At 34.3% G+C, this 22,696-nt stretch overlaps 1 protein-coding gene across 6 annotated transcripts; it reads left to right on the forward strand.

The window, feature by feature from the left end:
- Nucleotides 1-794: 794 nt before the first annotated feature.
- On the forward strand, nucleotides 795-22,696 carry LOC145600234 (shaggy-related protein kinase kappa-like). 6 transcript variants are annotated; one of them, XM_081656153.1, is made up of 13 exons: nucleotides 795-932; nucleotides 1,274-1,409; nucleotides 3,728-3,823; nucleotides 3,908-3,967; nucleotides 4,055-4,327; nucleotides 9,071-9,145; nucleotides 12,228-12,284; nucleotides 12,423-12,563; nucleotides 12,647-12,697; nucleotides 15,620-15,715; nucleotides 19,852-19,935; nucleotides 20,026-20,128; nucleotides 22,120-22,696. In XM_081656153.1, the coding sequence occupies exons 2-13, from the start codon at nucleotides 1,302-1,304 to the stop codon at nucleotides 22,206-22,208; spliced, it is 1,233 nt and encodes a 410-aa protein (XP_081512279.1). In that variant the 5' UTR covers nucleotides 795-932; nucleotides 1,274-1,301; the 3' UTR covers nucleotides 22,209-22,696. The 6 variants fall into 6 exon arrangements, with proteins under 6 accessions (XP_081512279.1, XP_081512275.1, XP_081512274.1 ...); XM_081656149.1 differs by having other exon boundaries at nucleotides 797-932; nucleotides 1,165-1,409; XM_081656148.1 differs by having other exon boundaries at nucleotides 798-932; nucleotides 1,133-1,409.

The raw sequence follows: 22,696 nt of genomic DNA on the forward strand, positions 1-22,696 counted from the left end.
CTCAATAAAAATCTAGCCCTCTATTTAAAAAAAAAAAAAAACTAAATAAAAAAAAAACAATCACCACCGTTTGATAACTATCACTTCTACTATTTTTTTCTCTCTTAAATATATATACTACATATATACCCCGTGCTCATGCACGGGTACACTTAAGGATGTCAAGTAGGAGACCCGCCCCATCCCCGCCCCAGTGGGGCAGGGATGGGTCTCGGTTTGGCGGGTGGTGGGGCGGCGATGGGGATAAAAACCATACCCGCCATGGGTGATGGGGCGGGGGTGGATTTTAAGTTATACCCGCCCCATCCCCGCCCCGCCCCACCCGCCCCACTTCGTACCCGTCCCATTCTCATCTCATGCCCACATCTATATATCTTTTAAAGTAAAATTACATACTTTTGTAGTATTTATAAAATAATTACATAAAATATAATATTAATTATAATACTTTGTACGATACTTAAATTATAACACAAAAATGTGCGTAGAACGTTTATTTTATAATGCGTATTAATTATGTAGAATTGTGTATTTGAGATACGGAAATTAGGTGGATCTTGGGTGGGGATTAGGCAGGTCTTTGGTGGGGATTAGGTGGAGATGGATATCCAAGTGGGGGATAGGGCGGGGATGGGGATGAAAATTGGACCTGCCGCGGGGATGGGGATAGAGATGAAAATATTAGGTGGGGATGGGGATGGGAAGGCCAACATCCGCCCCACCCTATTGACATCCCTAGTTACACTCTATTTTTTCCGAAATTAAAAAGTTAGTTTTTCTTTTAACAGCTAACTATTTGAAAAACTTGGACGATAAAAGCATAGGAGAGAGAAAGAGTGACAGTCCCCATCATAAGCAATTGCGAAAGCCAGCCATTATTTTGTGTTTGTTTATCAAGATCATCTTCAGGATCACTCATTATACTTTGATTGGTAACGATCTACTTCAATTTTTGTCGTTTTTCTTGAGAATTTTTTTTTCTTTAATTTCCTTTTTGTTATTGCGCTAATTAGGTCTCCTTTTTTAAAAATTGAGATCAAAATTGACCTGAGTTCTTCGGTTCTACATGATTCTCCGCAATTCTGATAGTTTGATTGATTAATCTTACACTGATATGTATTTAATTTTGAAGTTGTTGATTTATAATTTTGCGGATTTTTGAAGAATTTGGTGTTGAATGTGAATGCAAGCAAGGTTCGATGGAAAGTCACGGCCAATTGGGTGAACAGTAGGGAAATTGGGATTAATAGTTTGCTGAAATGTCCTCTGCCAGTATAGGGAATGGAGGGCCTGGCAGTTCAATGGCATCTAATGGCCTGAATGGCTCATCTAGTTCTGTGGATTGGTTGGGGAAAGAGATGCTTGAATTAAGACTCGGAGGAGACCGAGCAGACCGTGATGATGATAGGGTAAGATTCTAATTTTAATCTATGTGTTTATTTTTCGTTTATAATCAACTTTTATGATTTGTATAATTGTTAGATTATCATATTATGAAGAACACACACTTTGTTTAGAGCTTGAAAAAGTGTAAAAAATCGTATTATTTTGTTTGTCTGTTAGTAATTTATTTTGTCGATAAGAGGGGTGATGAGTATTGGTTTGTCATCGGAGTAAGCATTGTTTGTTTTTTTTTTTGTTCGTTTTACCTTTCTATAGCGTGTATTTTTTTGATAACCCTGTCCTTCATGTCTAGGCCAAATGCTTATATCTTGTCCTTCTATCGTGTGTGGAAAGTTTAGGTTACTCTACTTGTTTATGGGAAAAACTTGGTCAACCCATTAACAATACTTCATTGTAAGTTTGTAACATAAATCTTTTCTCTTGATGCAAGTATGCCTTTGTCTCGTTAATGGAGAAATCAAACAATTTTCAATCTTCACTTCTTTTCTATGGCATTGATTGATTGGTTGACTTCTTATCTATGGTATGTACTATCAGGGTTTTGTATTTATATTATCTTCTGTATTGCTATGGATACCAATAATGTGGGCTGTAGAACATGTGTAAGAGAAGGGGTGGAAGTGGGATCAGTGTTGCTCCATGTATTAGTATGTTTTATTACATATGTGTGCCATCTCTGTTGATGTTCTGAAAAATGGTTCAGGTAACTAGAATTGCAGTTTAGCAAATTATTTCTCTTACAATACCAAGTTGGTTAACCTACATTTCTAACCATACATTACAAGCATCTACCATACCATTCATTACAGACAAATTGTAATCACCCATAGTAATTGGTGTCATTATATGAAGAGAGGGCTGCCAATGAACATCATTTGTCTTTCAAACTTATAAATCATGCATGAATGCATTGTAGTATCCATAAAATGATAAAAATTAAATAAATAATCAATTATGTTGGCATGCCACATAAGCACTTGTCTTCTCCATAACAGCGTGAAAAAGGATAAATTTCTGGTCACAGGAAAAAAAAAAAGAACTGAGTCATGTTTTCTCAAATTTTAATCTTATCCTCAATTGTCGGTATCCAATAAAACTAATAGGTGCTTGGTAAAACTCCATTTCCATGTTAATTTAGTTCTGAAAAGGAATGATCAAAACATAGGGTGTCAAAACAAAAGTTATTAGAATACGGTAGGGCTATGAAGAATTTTTGGCTAGGATCCATCTAACAGAAAATTCTTAAAAAGATCTGGCTCGCCAATCACCCCTTTCATTTCTGCGTTGGTAGATACATGCTGTGGATAGGTATATGAGACTTTGGCCAGATTTGGTAAGGACAAAACTGAAACAGCTTCTCACTTTCTGTTTAGAAATCTATAAATGAATATTTTATTACTTCATCTGAAATTAGTTAATTGTCAACAGCTACTAGATCTTGTGTTTACATTGTTTGATTCAAGATGGGAAAATCGTGCCTTTATAAACATCTTTATGAAATGGAACATGAAATACTTTTTTCCATTGGATAGATGTGGCTGGCCTTTGGTGGATGATAGCTGTAATTCTGCATCTCTACTGTGTTTTCCAAAATACGTTATAGCATGAGAGGGGTTTTTACTTCATAGTGAACAGGGTTTGACTGGTCAAAGCATAAGTACCTTTTCCATAATAATTTCATCCATTTTCATTTTGCCCATATTTTGTCTTTTATACTTCTTTATCTACTTGTTTCTTATAGATTGAAGCAAGCAAATTACCATATCCTTGAAAAAATTAAAGAAACTCTATATAGAACAGGACTGATTTTTAATTATAGACGGATTACTTATATAAATGGTCAGTGTGCTGGTCCTCAGATCTTCAATTTGCACCCTCATTACCCATGTACCAGTATCTTTAAATTAAAAACTTTCCATAAACATGGATCTACACCTAAGTTTGACAATCGTATCCAAGTCCGAGCATCATATGAAATTACTACTATAAAATAGTGTGCCAAAATGCCAATATTATTAACCATCATTCATAGTAAACCCGAAAATCTTCTTGAGAAACATGAAAGCTAAATTGGCATCATATATTTAATTCCTTTATATCTGATAAGATAAGACATTCAATTGAGTGGATTGTTTATGAGCATGGTTGCGTATGAGCACACCCTTAGAGTTGTTATGTACTATCATGCTGACTAAGCGTAGATTGTAAACTTGATGCAGGAGCAATTCTATTAGGTGCAAAACTGTTTGTCTCTATGGAATTGGCCTTTAATGTACAAATGCCATAAATGACTGATAAAATGTTTAAAATTTGGATCATTCAGCAGGACAGTGAACCAGATGTTATTGATGGTGTTGGTGCAGAAGCAGGGCATGTTATCAGGACAACGATTGGCGGTCGTAATGGTCAACCTAGACAGGTTGGATGAATTTTATGCATAAAATTTTCAGGTTGTTGCTTGAGTAAGATGATCTTAGCAAGATTATTTAATTTCCTTGGACAGACCATCAATTATATTGCAGAGCACGTGGTTGGAACTGGTTCCTTTGGTGTTGTGTACCAGGTGAGTGTATTAATGGTTACTTTATGTTTTCTTGTATTTTTTAGGCTTTATTGGATTCTGTCTTGTAAATCAAAATTCCTTATGCAGGCAAAGTGTAGGGAGACTGGGGAGATTGTAGCGATCAAGAAGGTGTTACAGGACAAACGCTACAAAAACCGAGAGTTACAGATCATGCAGATGTTAGATCATCCTAATATTGTAGCTCTCAAGCATTGTTTCTTTTCAACAACAGATAAGGAGGAGGTATACCTTAATCTCGTTCTTGAATATGTTCCTGAAACTGTCAATCGTATTGCAAGGGGATACAACAGAATGCACCAGAAGATGCCTCTAATATATGTCAAACTCTATATCTATCAGGTATTTGCTATCAAGTACATTCATGTTATCTCCCCTATCTCTTTTGTGGCCCCTTATGCAAGTCTTTTAAGTTTTTGAATTGAAATTATTAAAGCTCTATGATTTTATTAATTGTATGCTAAAATGATAATAAAAAACTTTGGGTCGACTACTTAAAAGAGAACATAAAAAGAAAGGTTCTAACCACTTTCCTTCTTCACCCATTTTAAATAGTTTTTAACAAATTATTTTTATTTCACTTTTGGCAAACCCCTTTTATTATATGATATTATAACCCAACTATAGCTACACACAACTTTTAGGTCATTGTGTCATAGTTACATCCACCTTTTACTTAAACTCATGTTTTGGCGCTCTCTCTCTCTCTCTCTCTCTCTCTCTTACTTTTTCCACCTTTCTCTTACACCCACTCACGATATCAACACTCTCTTTCAAATTGCTTTAATTTTGGTGCAAAAAGTAAAAGTTAGGAACTTTCGAAGCATGGTTTAGATCTAATTTCTGAAAAGCCACATCTAAGTAGGGCTGGCATTCTGGCAAACAAATCAGGTTGGATCAGGTTTGTGTTCAGGTCACCTAATTTCGAGTAAGCAACCCCCCACCCAACCCGATTCATTTGACTTTTTCGGGTTCAGTCAACTGAATTTGACCCGATTCAACCTGATTTTAAGTTAATTTTAGGTAGCTAACAATTGTTTTTTTAAGAAGATAGATTTTTTAAGTGCAAATTTACTAAGGAGTATTTTGTAATATCTATCAGCATTACCAATTCATAGATTTGCTACTATAGAAAATAAAAAGAATTCGCAAATCAGAAGTAAACATTCCTAAACTAATACGAAGTATTACAATTTACTAGTAAATTCTTTTATTTTTTTGGTTGAATATATGAAGCGCATAAGAGAGCTTGGACTTGAAAGCTTGAATTTTTATTTGAATTTCGTTCATGCATACCCTCCTTGAAAGAGGGGAGAGACTAAACTATAATCAGCCACTAAAATGTAATTTTGGAGAAATTCAATAGAAAGTAGTTGAAAATTAGTAATTTACAAACTGAACTAAAGAATTGAAGAGAACCTAAAAGGGGGTTGTTAGAGAGAGAAAGAACCTAAAGAAAAGAGAGGAGGAAGTGGATTAGGGTTTGGATTGATTTTATACTAAGGCAAAAGATGTGGGCTGGGTCCAACCTCAAATTCCCATCCCAAGCGCTATAATCCTCTTGTTTACAAATCCTTAAGGTTTACTCCCTTCGTTCCATAATACTTGGGACATTGGGTTGGACATGTAGTTTAAGAAAACTACAAGTGGGTCCATTTAAACAATTGTTTATTGTATACAAGATTCTCTTTTGTATTTTTTTATTGTAAGAAAACAATAAGTGAGGTGTGAGTGGGATAAGTGAGGCGAGAGAAAATGTGGGAAAATATTTTTTTTTATTAGCGGTCCCATTCCATATTTAGTTTCGTGTCAAGTATTGTGGGATAGACGAAAATGGAGACTGTGTCAAGTATTATGGGACGAAGGGAGTACTTAATTTTTGCAGCTTTGAATTGGTTTTATTTATTTATTTATTTTAATTTCAGCTCCCCTATCAAAATTAAAAAAAACGATCCACTTAATATTTCGGGTTGAGTGGGTCATTTTTGGGTTCGATATTTCTACCTTAACCTAACTCATTTATTTATCAAATCGGGTTAGTGTTGATCAATTTAGGTTTTCGGGTCAAAAATCTCAACTTAAACCCGCTATTTTCAGGTTGTCGGGTTTTCGGCCCTGTCAGCTTTTGCCAGCCAAGGCAATTTTACTATATTTAGCTTGTAAATATGTGACCTTAATCACCTTTGAGGTTTGAAATAATTCATTGTGTTCATTCTACAAGTAATTGATGTAAAGATAATGTAAGATTTTTTAGCATAACTTAGTAGTCACGTTTCTCTCGGTACTTTCAGGTCTCTTTATATCAGATTTTAAATCCATAATCTGAACCTCATTGAATATTTTTTTTGTTAGAATTTAAGATTGTTTATAATCTCTCATAGTTTTGATCCACATTTATAATCTCTCATGTTCTAAATATTAAATTAGTTCCAAATTTTAACTTATGTTTTCTAAATTTTAAATTGTGTTAAAATATTTTTAACAATATATTCTTGGTTTTAATTCATATGTTCTAAAACTTTACTCGTATATTTTATTCACATGCTCTAAATTTAAACCATATGTTTAAAATTTGTAATGAGGTTTCTTTATTTTTAGTTATGTGTTTTAAATCTTAAAATAGATATTTTTAATTATAAACTAGGTTTTCTAAATTTTTACTAACTTGGTCTAAATCTTAAATTAGATGCTCTAAATTTTGAATCAATTGTTCTTAATTTAAATCATATGTTTAAAATTTTCACTCGGATTTTCTAAAATTTCACTCACATGTTCTAAAGTTTAGATCTATTTTCATAGAAGTACGTGATTAGGGGATTACTATTGTGAGAAACCCTCCTTTACGTGTGAAAACTATCTATGTTAGACCAATGTTATGGTACAAAATTTTAGGCTTCTAAGAAGGAGCATATTCAAAGATGAAGGTTACAGAAATGCGCATGTTAAGATGGATGTGCGAGAGCAACCTTAAAAATCTAATATATATATATATATATATATATATATAAAGGGGAGTTTTTTCCCGAGTTTTTAGAGAGCCACGTAGGATCTAATTTTCTAAGCGCGCCATGTAGGATTATAAATCTTAGCAGTAGTTAATTAAATAAGAGATTATTAATTTATTTTAGAATTAAATAATTCAAATGCCACGTAAGCAAAATTGGCGAACGAGATTTTTAAGCTTAAATTAATTAAATATTAAACATTATCTTTTATTATTAGGAATTTTATCTAAATATATAACAAATTTTAGCTCATAAGTACAAAAAAAATAAAAAAAATAAAAAAATCAAACAAACCGTGCATTGCACGGGCTTTATCTAGTAGTATATAAAATGAAGTTATTTGCAGGAAAATTAAGGGAAAATCGCCTATGTTGGTTCATGTATGTAAGACGGAGACCCCAAGGTGCACTGGTACGAAGAGTGGGATCATGGAGAGGTTAAACTAGGTGGAGGGAGACCGAAAATGACTTAGTTGGAAGGAGTTAGGAAGTATATGAATTAAATGGATTTGCATGAGAATGAGGTATTTGATCGTAAGGAATGGAAGAGAAGGATTTTTGTGGATGACTACGGAATAATCACTTTTGGTGTATGTAGCCGACCCCTCTTATGGGATTAAGGCTTCAATTAATTGATTGATTGATTGAAACGGTCTCATCTGTTTTTCTATGATCAGATACATAACTTGGTTACATGAATGTTAATCATAAATTTTTACTTGAAGTGAAAAACATTTGTGGATATTAATTTGTTTTTCTGTGACAAATTTCATTCCAAATCAACACTGAGAATATCGTAGATGCTGTTGAATCCTGACTGATATAGGATGCTGTGTATAGGGTTAGATGTTTGGTTAAAAATGGAGGTGTACAATTTGTAGACTGAAGTATTTTCCATGACTAGAAGCCTTCTGGTCTGAATGTAGTTATTATGTTTTTTCCTTGGCTTGCACATGATTGGTGCATTCTTCTGTTTTCCTGGGATCTTCTTTATAAAATGTCTGTTAGGTGTAGTATTCCTCTGTTTGAGAGTTGTCCTCGGATCTCTTGTATCAAGCTATGGTACTAATATTAATTGCTCAAATTGCTGTCTATTTAAATTAATTTGAGTTTATGATTTTGTTATACAAATTGAGCAGTTTTATTATATAACATGGAAACACTCAACACTAATGTGACCTATTGTCTTATATTAGTTGGTTCTTTAAACTTGTTGAGTTTCATGGTAAATTGGGCTCACATAATCGGGGCTTTGTTTTATATGAGAGAGGTGGAGCTATGGCCATTTATTTTACTTATTTTGGAGCTGTGTTTGGCTACTCTTGTATGCATTTCTATTACATCATCATTAAGGCTCTATTTGGTTTGTCATACTTCCGCTTATTTTAAATCAAATCAATTCAAATAAGGGTTTAATAAACTCAAGTAAAATTAAGGTTATATATAAGGGTTAATAAGAGCTACCCATGATTAATTTACAACTAAAATAAGTTTATAATTTCAAACTAATTTAGGCGAATTTAGTTCAGTTCAAATTAGTACAAATTATTGCAGGTGAATAGAACACACCCTAATTAAAATAATATATAATATATATATATATATATATATATATATATATATATATATATATATATATATATATATATATTTCTATTTTAGTACCATTGGTATTTTAATTTAGTTCCTAAGTTTCCAACTATTGTCATCCTGTTTAGTTAAGAATCCTTAGTACCTTTTTATTTATTTATTTATTTTTTTAAATAATATTGAAATAAAAAATTGTCTAGTTTATGTCAGCTATATTGCAGTTTCAGTTCAGCTTTTGGGTTAATCATGGTGGATTTATTAGGATTGTTAACATAGCATCCTTTGGGCATAAGCAGTAAGGACTTCTATGAAAATGAAGGGGTGGGTGTTAAGGAGTTTTACTAAGCATCTTGAGGAGACATTTACAGAAAATGCTCATGGTCTGTTATGTGTAATCATATTAAGTATGGAGTAGCTGTACTTGTTCCCCCTCTCCCCTCTTTCTATATATCTTCACTCACTTCTTTGTGGTTAATTTTCTGCCTATGCAGATCTGCAGGGCACTGGCATATTTACACAACTGCATTGGAATATGCCATCGGGATATTAAGCCTCAGAATCTACTGGTAAGATTTGAGCATTGGAATTTATATTAATAATGGCAGAATTTGGATACAAAAGGATAGATTAATAGCTTAAGGCTATCACTCTCTTGATAACTTTAGGTTATCACTCTCCTAGTAACTTGAGGTTACTACTCTCAACATTTCTCCTCACAATTCACATGTCTTTGTGCATATACTATTTCCTATTTACACTAAGGCCAAGGAGTCAAGGACTACTAATCTAAAAGTATTAGACTTCCCAAAATTCCCTTCCTAATGTTGGTCTATTACATTACCACCCCATAAACTTCCACCTTGTCCTCAAGGTGGATAATAATCAGCACTCAATTCTCGGCAAAAGCAATGATCTCTCAAAGTTGATGAAGGAGGAGAATGACTTTTCAGAGTGGAAAGAGCGGACTACATGTAAGGTGGAGGGGTGAGCTGGCAGTGAGAATAGGAGAAAGAAGACTAGGCCTAAAGTCATTAAGCCCATTTGTTTGCCTTTCTTTTTTATCACAAAAAATGAGCAAGCCCCTTTAACCTCTGGACCCCACTATATTTGGTATGCTGGGCGGCCTGCTGGCCATCTATTTTGTTTGAATCACGTGACTCTTGGCTGAATGCCCTTGCAATATCTTCAAGGCGTATTACTATACCCTTACTTGCACTTTTCAAAATTGGCTTCTTCCACAAGCCAATGAAAATTCCAGTCAACTCTGTGCTAAAAGCTACTTCTGCACACTTCAAGAGCCCACCAATTAAGCAGTCTAACCACTCCCTTTGAAACCTTACTCCTGCTCCACCTCCGGCCAAACACCTGCCAGTAAAACCATCTGAGAAATCACCACCCTTTGTGCCGGATTCCTTCCCTTTGTGCCAACCACCACAATTCAGCTCACCTCTTCTGGCCATAGGTCCAAGACCACTACCGGACCCACTGCCGTCCTTCTCGAAAATTCCTCCTATCCCACCTTTGACAAACACATAAACTATGGCCCTTTGCAAGGTACCAAAATTCACCCAAACTTCACGAGCTTCGCCGCCAACCCTGACCTCCACGGGAAAACCCATCACCAAAATCACCACTCCTTCCACCCGATATAAGTTTTCTCGCAAAGCTCTCCACTCCGCAACCCCACTCGCTCTCAAAGCTTTCAGATCCACCATAGAAATCCCCACCAGAATTGTCGCCGGCAAGGAAGCTTAAACTACCGCTGGAAACTTTACCCAGGTCCTACTAGCTGATTACCCGCCTTTCACAAAGCCAACTCCTTCCCTCTTCAGACCACCTCTAGTGGCGGTCTTATCACCAGTCTCACCTTTTCTGGCTAAGGATCCCGGACCACCGCCTGATCCACTCTCTCTGACACTTTCCTTCTTGAATTTTTCTCCATGTAAACTACCTGAGATACCAACAAGCTTCTCTCCCAAACTAGTCCCCTCAAAATCGGTTTGAGTGCTACCCCTCTTCTCCACCACGTCCTCCTCTTTCTCTGCCACACCCACTACTTCCTGAGATATCTCACTCCCTTCTGTTTTGGTAGCTACAACCCACAATGTCAAAGCAGCCAAGTCTTTAACTCTTGCCAATCACGAAACGGTTGCCATCGGTGTTCACATTCGAACCAGTGCAACGCTTTGCCAACAAGTCCATTGATGTCAGCCTTCAACTTCGTCTCCTCATTTATCTTGAAAAATTGAAAGGAACCCTCTAATAGAAGAATCCAGTCATCCAAATTTCTTCCATTAAATTCTGGAAGTTGAAGCTCACACCGGACCCTTTGCTCTTCATGGGGATTTGAAATTCCTCGTTCTCTCATGGTGGAAATGGATGCGAACTCCTCTTGGATCCACTTCTGCATTTGCTATTGCTATGAAGAATCCAGTCATCCAAATTTATACCATCGTTTTAGTTGTATACTTGTATTACCTAAGAGAACTATTGTTATGGGCTTGTAATTTATATTTGCAGTTTGTTCTCTGATTTTGGCAATATAATTTAGATCCCTGGTTATGTAAATCACTTACATTACAGAAATGTATAGAATCTGGAAAACTGTGGTACTAAGATATTATTATTTTTTTCCCGCTAATATCTTAAATGTGTTGTTTAATGCAGCATAAATGGAAACATAACTATTGACATTAGGTAAATAAGATGTTTGTTTACTACTATGCTTGGCCCTAAAAATTTAAAGGTTGGATGATTATTGTGATATGGTGGAAAATACTGCGTATTATAATGCAAGATTTTATCACAGGGAGGGATCTATATTTGATCCTTATTGTACCTGTTTAAGATAGTGGAATTTGAATGATGTTGGATGTTTATTTGCAAGAAGTCCTTTACTTGGAGCTTATAAACAATGGGATGTTGGCTATTTAGAGATATTGGGTTGCTTTCATTTTCTTATCCAAGGCATGCATAATATATCTACAATATATGTTTAATGTACCCACAATGGATGCTTGATATATCTACATTGAAACCCAAATGTACATCAACTTCTCACGCCTCTACATTAAGCGCACTTCTCACCGGATCCCAACCCTATATTGTTGTCGAAAGGAAATGTTTTGATGAGAAATTTGGGTTGAAATAAAAGGAAATAAGGGATACAAAATTTTTAGGTTTTCAAGTTGCCAAGTTAATAACGGAACAAGACTTTTGGTGGCAATTACTTTGTAGCCTTTCTATCAAGGTAGCTCACATTGTCAATTAGATTATTATTCCCCCTTTTTCTATAAAACTTAACAGTTATATCAAACCTAAGGCAACTTAATTATATTTTCGTACTTCGAGGTTAGGGTAAGGATTGGAAGTTGTAGCAAATAGCTACTAATTTATATTTGTTAATTATACTAGTATGAGTTTAATAATTGCATTGAACCACGTTAAGACCTCTTTGTCGCTTAAGGTACTACACAACTTCTTGGCCCTCTTTATGTCTGAAATTAACATGACAGAGAAGGGAGAGCACATTAGGTTAAATGCTTAGTATTTGTGCAATAATATTGATCCCATATATTCATTGGTTGTACTATCTGTAGACAAAATTATCTTGCACAGTTGTACTGAAATATTTTATTGTTGTGCTAGGTAAATCCGCATACACACCAGCTCAAACTATGTGATTTTGGAAGTGCAAAAGTATTGGTATGCTTGTAATTGGCCGGATAATAATTAGACTTATATGTCCATTTTGAGATACTTTATCAATTTTATTGTTTTCTTTTGTCTGTTCTCTTGTGCCCTAATTTTTTCCTTTGTTTTTTTGCTTGTTCATTGTGTTAGGTTAAAGGAGAACCCAATGTTTCATATATATGCTCAAGATACTACCGTGCCCCAGAACTCATTTTTGGGGCTACTGAGTATACCACTGCAATAGATATATGGTCTACAGGATGTGTTATGGCAGAATTACTTCTTGGGCAGGTGGTTGATTTTCATTAGAAAATGTTGACTGCTATATGCTTGGTGATGTACATCCTTTAACCCTAAATGAATATTTTTAACAGCCATTATTCCCTGGAGAGAGTGGGGTGGATCAATTAGTGGAGATCATCAAGGTAAGATTATCTATCATGCTAATTTTATTTTTTATATTTTTAATGAATTTGCATCCCTTGTAACCAAAAGTGCACCATGGATTAAAATTGTGGAGGTGCTAATGCTCATAAAGCAAATATGTTCTGGACATTTCTTCAAACTCTGTAGGGCAACAGAGGGAAGTGCTTAGTAGAAAGAGCTATTTATGAATTCACATAAGGGAACTAAGTAAAAATAGCTCAAAGCTGCTGGTGTACAGTTGTGCTGAATAGCTAGCGTTGACATACTTTTGTTCCATCCCTGTCTAATCTTGGCCATTGAAAGATCCACTAGGTTTTGTTTGGAGAAAAAGGAGGCTTTGATCATATTGTGAATTGGACTTAGTTCTTGATCTGAAGAGACTTTATTCCTGTCATTGTGATGTATACCTAGAATATACTTCCTCTATTCCCCTAATATTGCAACAAGGGGGAAGACATGGAATGTAAGGTGAGGAGAGATAAATATAAATGGGGACGATGTGATGGGGAGAGAGAGAGAGGGAGGGAGGGAGGGAGGGAGGGGGAGAGAGAGAGAGAGAGAGAGAGAGAGAGAGAGGAGAAAACATGTGCATATATTGTAATGTTGCAATATTTGTGAAACTTTCTAAAATAGTAATTGTTGCAATGTTAGGGGAACAAAGAAAGTATATACATTTTTTAGATGGGCAACTTATAATTTTCTTTTTTGCCTAATTCTTTTTTACATTGAGGGATCAAGACGAGGTTCATGCTAGATACTTGCATATGTATCCAGGTATTTGATTTCATCTTATAGCAATTTCACTCATGAGGCCTGGAATTAGTGTTGCAAAGGGTATAAATTAAAGAGCTGAACTATTGCCAAGGAACTGATTTAAGAGGTGAGATTTTAAAAGGGGTAATCTAAGCTGAGGTGTGAGGGTAATGTTATTTTGGAGTAATTGATTTCATCTTTCATTGATTTCATCGGATATCATATTTACATGGAACCACCACCATTGACGGCACCTCCAAATACCACCATCACCTTCCTTAGCCACCGCAAAAAATAGTTTATTTTGACAACTTCCTCGTTAACTTCTATAGAACTTCAAATTGTAAACCAATGAGGGTGCGATTTTTTTCTTGGTGGAGGAGAGAGAAAGGAGAATAACCAAGGAGATTTGAGAAGGGAAGGAAAGATACATAAGAGAAAGAGAAGGTAGAGCTTATGAGTAGAGAGTCATGTGAGATATGGAGGTATGAGGAGAAAGCAGAAGCGGAAGTTATTCAAGGGATTAAAAAATTACCGAGGAATCAGGTGGGAAACTTTTGTCCTCATTTTTAGAAGAATGTGTTTCCATATTACAGTCCAAATAGTAAAAAAATACCATAGTTTTTCCTCCTTTACTTTATCCCCTCTTATTTGTCTTATCATTGCCAAGTGGCTTGATAAAACTTTAAGATATGAAGTGAGGGACATGCTATTTGTTAAACTCCATGGGATGGAATTCTCTTTATATTTTTTGATTTTTGTACGAATTACCTATGCACCTTGAAGAAATAATTAAGGTACTCCTATTGTTTCAATGTTCGCGAGATGTCCTTTGCTTAAATCTAATTCATAAAACTTTCTTTTGTTTTCCTAGTGAATTTCTTTTTATTTCTTTTTTTATTATTCATGATAGATTTTATTTAACGTTACTCTAATCTTAAACTTGCCAAGAGAAAATTAGTAGATCAAAATGCTATTCTCGGTACCCAATTGGGCAATAAAAGAACTAGAAACCCAGGAGTTTGTATTCAAAGGTTTGTGAATTGTGGATTAAGTTGTATATCAAGGCTATATTGTGAAAATTTGTCCACCGGTATAATGATCAGGTGTAAATTCTTCCCCACCCTCCCCCTTCCCCTTATATTTCTTTTCTTTTATTATATTTTATTATCATCTTCCTGAATGAAAGTGTCATTTGGTTTAGTTACGTAGGAGGGTATATCATAGTTATTGAGTTTTCAAAATTGGGTAAAATCTTTGTATGGGTTGTTTACTTTGATGGAGACATATATATTTTTACTTGAAGAGTGGGTGTGAGAAGGGGGGGGGGGGGTAGGGGTTACATATGAAGGGTTGCACAATTTTTTTGATTTAAGGGTTTGGAAAATTTGTCGAAAATCCTTTTAAAAGCACCATCTTGCGGAAAAAAGCTCCAAAAATTCTTTTGCAAATTCTTTTGCACACGTCAACTAATTTATGGTCTGTTCGGTATCGTCATAGTTTTATTGTATAGAGGCTTAATTCTGATTACAAAGTGTTGCTTTGTTGACGTGTGCTTGATGTGCTTTGGCTTTTCGAAATATTGACCATTATATTTTGTGCTTTTTGATGCTATGTTACCGGGTAACCGTGTCCGACATGGCTATTGTGTAAAAAAATCAATGATTTTGAACTAAAATGAAATGTCCAAGTGTCATACCCATGTCCGAAGGGTCCAACAGAGGTACTAGAGGTAAAATGAAGAGTCCGAGTAACATAGATGGGTGGTTTCTATAATTTCCTTGGAATTTTATGTTTGGGACTATAGAGTGTAGGGATGTTGTGTGCACAAGCTATATTGGTTTGCATTTGCAGATCATTCTGTTTAACTTGAAAAATAGAAGTTTGAATATTTCCAGGTAATCTGCATGTGTTCAGCACACTTGTATTGTTGCTTCTCTTTGGTGCTATCCTCTAGTGGATTTCCTTGGTTTATCCTGTGGATGATGTACAACATGTAACACATGCAATTTCGATATGTTTAGTTTTTAGAGGAGTACTGATCATCTTCCTATCCACTTTATTATTATCTTATGTGCATTTCTTTTTACTGGAAATAATGTTAATCCTGTCTTGCATTCAATAATCAACCTTATCTTTATCAGGATGCGTAACACAGTTTATTGTAGGTTCTTGGAACACCAACTAGAGAAGAGATAAAATGCATGAATCCCAATTACACTGAATTCAAGTTTCCACAGATAAAACCTCATCCATGGCACAAGGTATGGCTAAACAGTGTCGATTGTCTCTATCTTTTAGTTCCCATTGTTGGATATGTTGCTCTTATGGTGTGGGTTTTTCTTTCTGGTGCAAGCATTGGCAATATGTCCTAACTCCTAATATTGCTTTTGTCACCTATCGACAAACAGAAACAACCGAATTTCTTATAATTTCGTACTGTTAACAAACTCCATACGATTATCAAAATTAAACAAAAATATTGATGAAGACAAATTTTGTCAAGCCAATCCATTTAAGTCAGGTACTCATTTTCCTTGCACAGTATTGTGAGAATTGAAGAATACAGTCACAATGAAAACCCTTGTGGGACTTACACTACTTACAGAAGATTCTTGTCTTATGTTGTTTCTTATGTCTTGCTCTTCTTTTTGCGTCCTGTGAAAGCTCACGGGCTCACAGTTATATATGCATTGCCTTGTTATGTAGAAATAAGACTTTTGGAAGTTATATTTACTAGGATGTCTAGGAATGCTTTGAGTATTCTGGAGGGAGAGGGTACAATATCTCTCAACTCAAGGTGGATTAGTTGGGATATTTTCGGAACTAGAAGTTTAATATACTTTAAGATTGACTTTTGTTTTGTAACATAATGATAGTTATATGTCAATAAAATAATGCTCATGAAATTATAGCAGTGCACACACTACCTTTCTTGATTTATATGATGTCTTATTGTTCATTGCCTATGCATATTTCGTTATTGATGTACACATATCCAAATTCAATATAGTGATATTGTCCTATTATAATTTAGAACATTGTATTTGATGCTTAAATAGTTAAATATGATTACCCTAGACCCTTTTCCAAGTCAAGGTAAGCATAGCCTCTCCAAAGGAATCTAGCTGCTGACGATTCTACTTCCCTTTTAACTTTTATTTGATCTGGAACAAATTTAACAACAATTAGGTTTTATTAGCCCAAACTCATAATTAAATTTCTCTTCATTGAATTTAGATTTGGATTGGATTTGTTTTTCTTTGCATCAGGTGTAGCTTTAATAATGTTGGTACACATTATTTATAAAATATGAAAGTAAACTTTGATTAACAATGATGTACTTATTTTACTGTTTTAGAAACGGAAAACTTAATAAACTCATAGTGATAGTATTATCTTTTATATATATATATATATAGGGGAGGGATCCAATGAGAATAGGCCCATATGTGAGAATTTGTATTTATATGAGAACTGATCTTAAATTTTGAACATGTGAGTACAAATTTAGAACATAAGAGTAAAAATTTAGAACATGTGACTCAAATTAAAATTAAGAACATATGAGTAATAATTTAGAACATCAAGGTGAGTAATATGTTTAGAACATTTTATTTAAGAATTAGAACAAGTGACTAAATATTTAATAAATTTGCTTTATGAAATTTTAAACATGAGTAAAATTTAGATCATCTGATTTAAGATTTTGAACATGTGAATAAAAATTTAGAATAAATTGATATAGAATATAGAACATGTGAGTAAAAAATTTAGAATATACGAGTAAAAAATAGAACATACGCTTTAAAATCTGGAACATATAATTAAAAATCTTAGAACACACGTTTTAAAATTTAAAACATACATGTTAAAATTTTGGAACAAGTTTTTTAAAATTTATAATATCAAACTTAACTAATTTATGGTTTAGAACATGTGAGTACTAAATTAGAACATTTGATTTAATTTAGAACACCTAAGGAAAAGTTTAGAACATCAGATTTAAAATTTAGAACATAAGAGTTAAAATTTAGAACATAAAGAGTGTTCTCACATAAGAAAAATTCTCACATAAGATAAATTCTCACGAGAGCCTCCCCCTATATATATATATATATATATATATTTATTTATTTATTTATTTTTTGTGTTAGTGAGGTAGCAATAGGAATCTTAGTCGTTTTTCCAAATTTATTCAGACTATTTTTATTTATTTTTATTTTTATTTTTTTATTTATTTATTTTTGTTTTTTGAGGGGCAGACTATTTTAATTTTATTCTTATTCTGATTTTAATAATTTATTAGTTTGGTTAGATGTTTTCTTTTCATGAACTAATGGTGTCAGAGTTGAACTGGTTTCAGGCTCTCAAAATGTTATAGGACGAGTGCTCTGTAACCTAGAAATTTAGCAACTTCCCTGTCACCCTTCACACTCTTGCAAAAGAAAACTTACCTTTTAGTTTTCTTTGTATCTAGATTGAGCTACAGAAGTATCAAGATTCTTTTTAGATACTGCCACTGAATCACCTGTTGTGATAAGCATATCATTTGCATTACTATTAGGAGTCATCTTAAGCTTCTTACACCTGGAATTTAAATGAAATGCTCTTCTTTGTATATCAAAATAATGACATTACAGGATTTCTTGTCAGTTAGAAATTGATTGCAGGACAACGGATTCTTTTGCTTTAGAACCATAAGTTGATAAGAATCCTTGCAGAATGCAGACTTGCTTAATATTTTAATCTTCACCTATAAGCACACGGTGAGATCCAGTTGGAGGGTCATGCAAGCCATGGTTGAATGTTATTTTAAGAAACAATTGATTTTCTGTTTTGCTTAGGTCTAAATATGTTTGTGGTCAAACTATATGATACTCCGTATAAGGATACTGATTTTTGTATTGGGGAAGAGATCCACCTTTCTCTAAGCAATCATTTCATTCAAGATTGCTACTTCCTTCTAAAGGATACATTTCGTACATTGGATATAGGAAGCTTAGATTTTGGCTTTAAAAACATACTTTGTATACTGGAGTTACACTTTTGCACAGGTTTGTTCTGTTTTGATCTGCTGTGTTTTGGAATGGCATAGGTTTTTGTTTACAGAGAATTTATACCATTAATATTTCTGGGATATAGAAATATAAAGAGGGCCTATGACCTTTATTTTATTAGAATATAAAACACTTTTCCCAAAAGAAGTCTCATAGCTGACATAGCCGTTAAATGAACTTAGAATATTCACCTTGAAGTCATTCTAGAAAGTGGCGGATTCAGGAATTGCACCCAAGGGGTTTGAACTTCATTGAACACCCGATGTCCGAATGCACGGATATTAATCGGGAATTCAAGTATAAAATTGAATGTTCAAATGAATAAATACGAAAGTACACAAAAAAATAAATCCAAATTCCAACAAAATGCAAAATAAAAATGACTCGATGTCTTCTTCACCCTCAATGTCTTTACTGGTTGAGAGTTTGGAGAGTAAAAGTTTGATGATTTTTGAGATTTGTTTTAAAATGCTCCAAACTTTTCATGGTCACACACTACAATATTTAACAAAAATTAATCAGCACTACAGTACTCTACTGCCCATTTAATGATTAAACAATACAACAAAACAATCAACATTTTAACAATTAAAAAATTGAAAAACTTAAAACAGATTATTCATTATTAGATTAACAATATACAATTGAAAATCAATATACAATTGACAATAATTCAATTCATTAATCAATCAACTAAACAAGTAACAAAATTATATCTTTAAAACAACGACTAGGTTTTAATTTTGTAATTAGACAATGAGAAAAGAAAGAGAAACTGATTAACCGAGGAATAGGGAAAAGGAGAAGATTAAAAAGAAAAAAAAATAAAAACTCAAAATGCGCTTGATGACTCTCGAACCTGGAACTTTCTATCTGAAAATTAATAACCTTTCTAACTGAGCTGCGCACCACTACAATTTATATCTTTGTTCTAAATATTATTTATATAGTTTTTCAGTTTTTTATTTTAAGAAAATAATTCCCATTTTTTTCCCGGATCTAACGGGGCTCAGTTGAACCCCCGCTAGATCCGCCCCTGATTCCAGAAGAGAGCTTAGACCGTGGTTACACCTGAGGTAGTTTTTTTTTTTTTTCCCTTTTTTTTTCTTTTTTTCCCAATGAGGCGATGCTTGGGAAAAGGGTCGCTAAATCTATCACTCAATCTATTATACATGAAAGCATTGCGGGTGCTTAACCTCGTCAGATAGGATTTTTTCCCTGGAAAATTAGGTCTGAAAATTCATTTTTTCATTTTTTATTATAACCATTTTTTTTTTTGCTATGTAACCCTTATAACTTTTGAGTTCATTTACTTTTGTAACTGTTGTGTATTTTCTCAGGTCTTTCAGAAACGTCTGCCTCCTGAAGCAGTAGATTTAATTTGTAGGTTCTTTCAATACTCTCCAAATTTGAGATGCACTGCTGTAAGTTGGCTGCTATTTTTTTATGCTTGGTAGAATTGATAGTGGATTGTGTAATGCCATTTTTATATGTCCAGTATAAATATTCTGCAGTTGGAAGCTTGCATTCACTCATTCTTTGATGAGTTGAGGGATCCAAATACACGACTTCCTAATGGTCGCCCTCTTCCACCTTTATTCAATTTCAAGCCACAAGGTACGATTTTATTGTCAATGCTAGCTGGATTGAGATTTTAATATTAGTGTAGTATTTGGCTGCTTTTGGTAAACAATAGTTGAATTGGTTTAGCTTTGAAAAACTTGTTCTGAACAAAGTCAGGACAGTGGGGCTGAAATCTGGAACTATTTGGTAATTATGTTTTAAGCGTTTTAAATTGGAACTTGCAACACATTGAGCTGTGGAAAAAGGAAATACCCAACTTGTTTAAAGCAATTTTTCCTTTTTTTTTCTCTTTTATTTTTATTTTGGAAAATTTGTTAATTACTACCTCAAAAAGGGGTCTTTTGTGAATTACTACCCCTAAAAAAAAAGTTGTTAATTACTACCCCAAAAACAGATTAATTCTAGTAACTACTACCTTTTTTCTTAATGAACCTACTTAAGCTCTTAATGACATCATTATTTGTCTAAATTTTAATTAATAGCTTTTAAACCTTAATTAATCAGATAAACCCTTGCACCACCTACCCACCACCCGGCAGCCCTCCTTTACCACCTCCGGCGGCTCCCCCACTACGAAATCCACTCTTTCTTTGTCATCCACCAAAAAACTCACCTCCACCGCAAAACCCCCCGCAATTACCGCCCCTTCCTTTGTCCCAAACCTTAAAACCCACCCCTCCCTTTTCCTCAATCCTGATTACCGCCTCTTCCCTTCTTCTAGCCCCCGAAAATAGCCCATCCACGGGATAGGGCTTTGTTTCGTTGTGGGGAATGGTAGAGATGATGGGTTTAGTGGTGATGGAAGGTGAGGGAGTGGGAATTGTGTGCCGGGAAAGCGATATAGAGATGGAAATCTGGTGGGGGAACATAAAGAGGGTGGATTTTGTGGTGGGAGAACGTAAGGGTGGGTTTTGTGGTGGTCTGGGGGATTGAGCGCAGGGAGTAAGTTTCATGGTGGAGGAGCTGTCGGAGGTGGTAAGGGGCCAAAGAGGGGTCGCCGGAGGTGGTACAATGGTGGTGGGAAGGTGGTGTTAGGGTTTATCTAATTAATTAAGGTTTTAGAGCTACTAATTAGAATTTAGATGAATAATGATATCATTATGGTATTAAGTAGGCGGATTAGTAAAAGAGGTAGTAGTTGTTATAGTAAATCAGTTTTAGGGTAGTAATTAACAACTTTTCTTTTTAGGGGTAGTAATTCACAAAGACCCTTTTTTTGAGGTAGTAATTAACAGATTTTCCTTTTATTTTTTTATTTCATTTGTAACTAAATACTACCTCCGGTTCATATTATATGCAACTTTGGAATTTTTTATATCTCACAAATAATATACCAAAGTTGCATATAATCCGAACCAGAAGTAGTATATAAGGATTAAAATTACATTTCCTTCCAAAAAAAAAGCCTTAAATTACATTTTCACTAACAAATGTTGTCACTATAGCCTGAAGTAGTAGGAAAATTACATTAAGTAGTAATCATTCAAATTCATCAGTAATAGGGGTAGTAATTGACCAAGCCCACAAAGGGTCCTTTTTTTAGGTAGTATTGACAAATTTTCCAATGTTTATATTCTTTTTTGAGAATCTTGGCCCTTTATTTATGTATGAAGTTAAAACCCCTGTCTTTCTTATATGTATATACAAAACCACACTATTTTTTTTATCCACCTTTCTAAATCCGTTTACAAATGACTAATGAGCCATTATGATATAGGCTGAAGATACCAAACATTTAGTACGCTGCTAGGAATAGTCTGTCTTTATGATCTCTCCAAAAAAAATTCGTCGTTTTCTCAGAGTTATTATTATTAATATTTTAATTTTTAATTTGTTCTATGCATGTTGCATTTCGAAAAGAAGTGTTGCAGTCTTGAAATAAACATTGTATTAGTTCACTTTGGAACATGGATGTGTTATAAATTTTATTTGTCAGGAATGGGCCAAATCTGGTTTAGTTCTGGTTTTTTAATTTTTTATTTTCTCTGCCATCACATATAACATGCATCTCGTTTTACTCTCAGAACTCTCAGGCATCCCACCTGAGATGGTAAACCGCCTCATCCCGGAGCATGCTCGAAGGCAGAACCTATTCATGGCATTGAACTCATAAGTAACCAGTGGGCGGTGGGCATGTCTATGCCAGCCTATCCAGTGAGGGTTTGCTCAAATTTTGAAGACATTTGACTAATATTCTTGTGTCGAATATTTGCATTAGCTTGTGAGCCTGCAGAAATTTGTTTGTTAGCGAGTTAAGCTGCAAGAGCCTGCAGGACATGAAGAAGTTGAAAGGGCTGGAGGAGGTTTCCTGGTAGTATTTATCAAAATATGATCATGTCATTCATGTATTTTTACACAATTGTCTTGAGATACTGGCATAGTTTAGTAGCTCAATACAAATCACGAGAATGTATCCAATATTCTGTTTGACTAAAATATCTTTGGGCATCTTTTTGTCTCACGGTGTGTATCTTGTTAGATTGTAGTATGGTTTTCTGGTATAGCGGATGATGTCAAGTTTGAAGGGGTGTATTTTAATGTGAATATAATTTGTGCACGGATTCTATATCTAATAATTCCTCTGTTTTCTTTTGATGCACC

Source organism: Chenopodium album, chromosome 21 (assembly GCF_948465745.1).
Source record: "Chenopodium album chromosome 21, dcCheAlbu1.1, whole genome shotgun sequence".
Classification (NCBI taxonomy): domain Eukaryota; kingdom Viridiplantae; phylum Streptophyta; class Magnoliopsida; order Caryophyllales; family Amaranthaceae; genus Chenopodium; species Chenopodium album.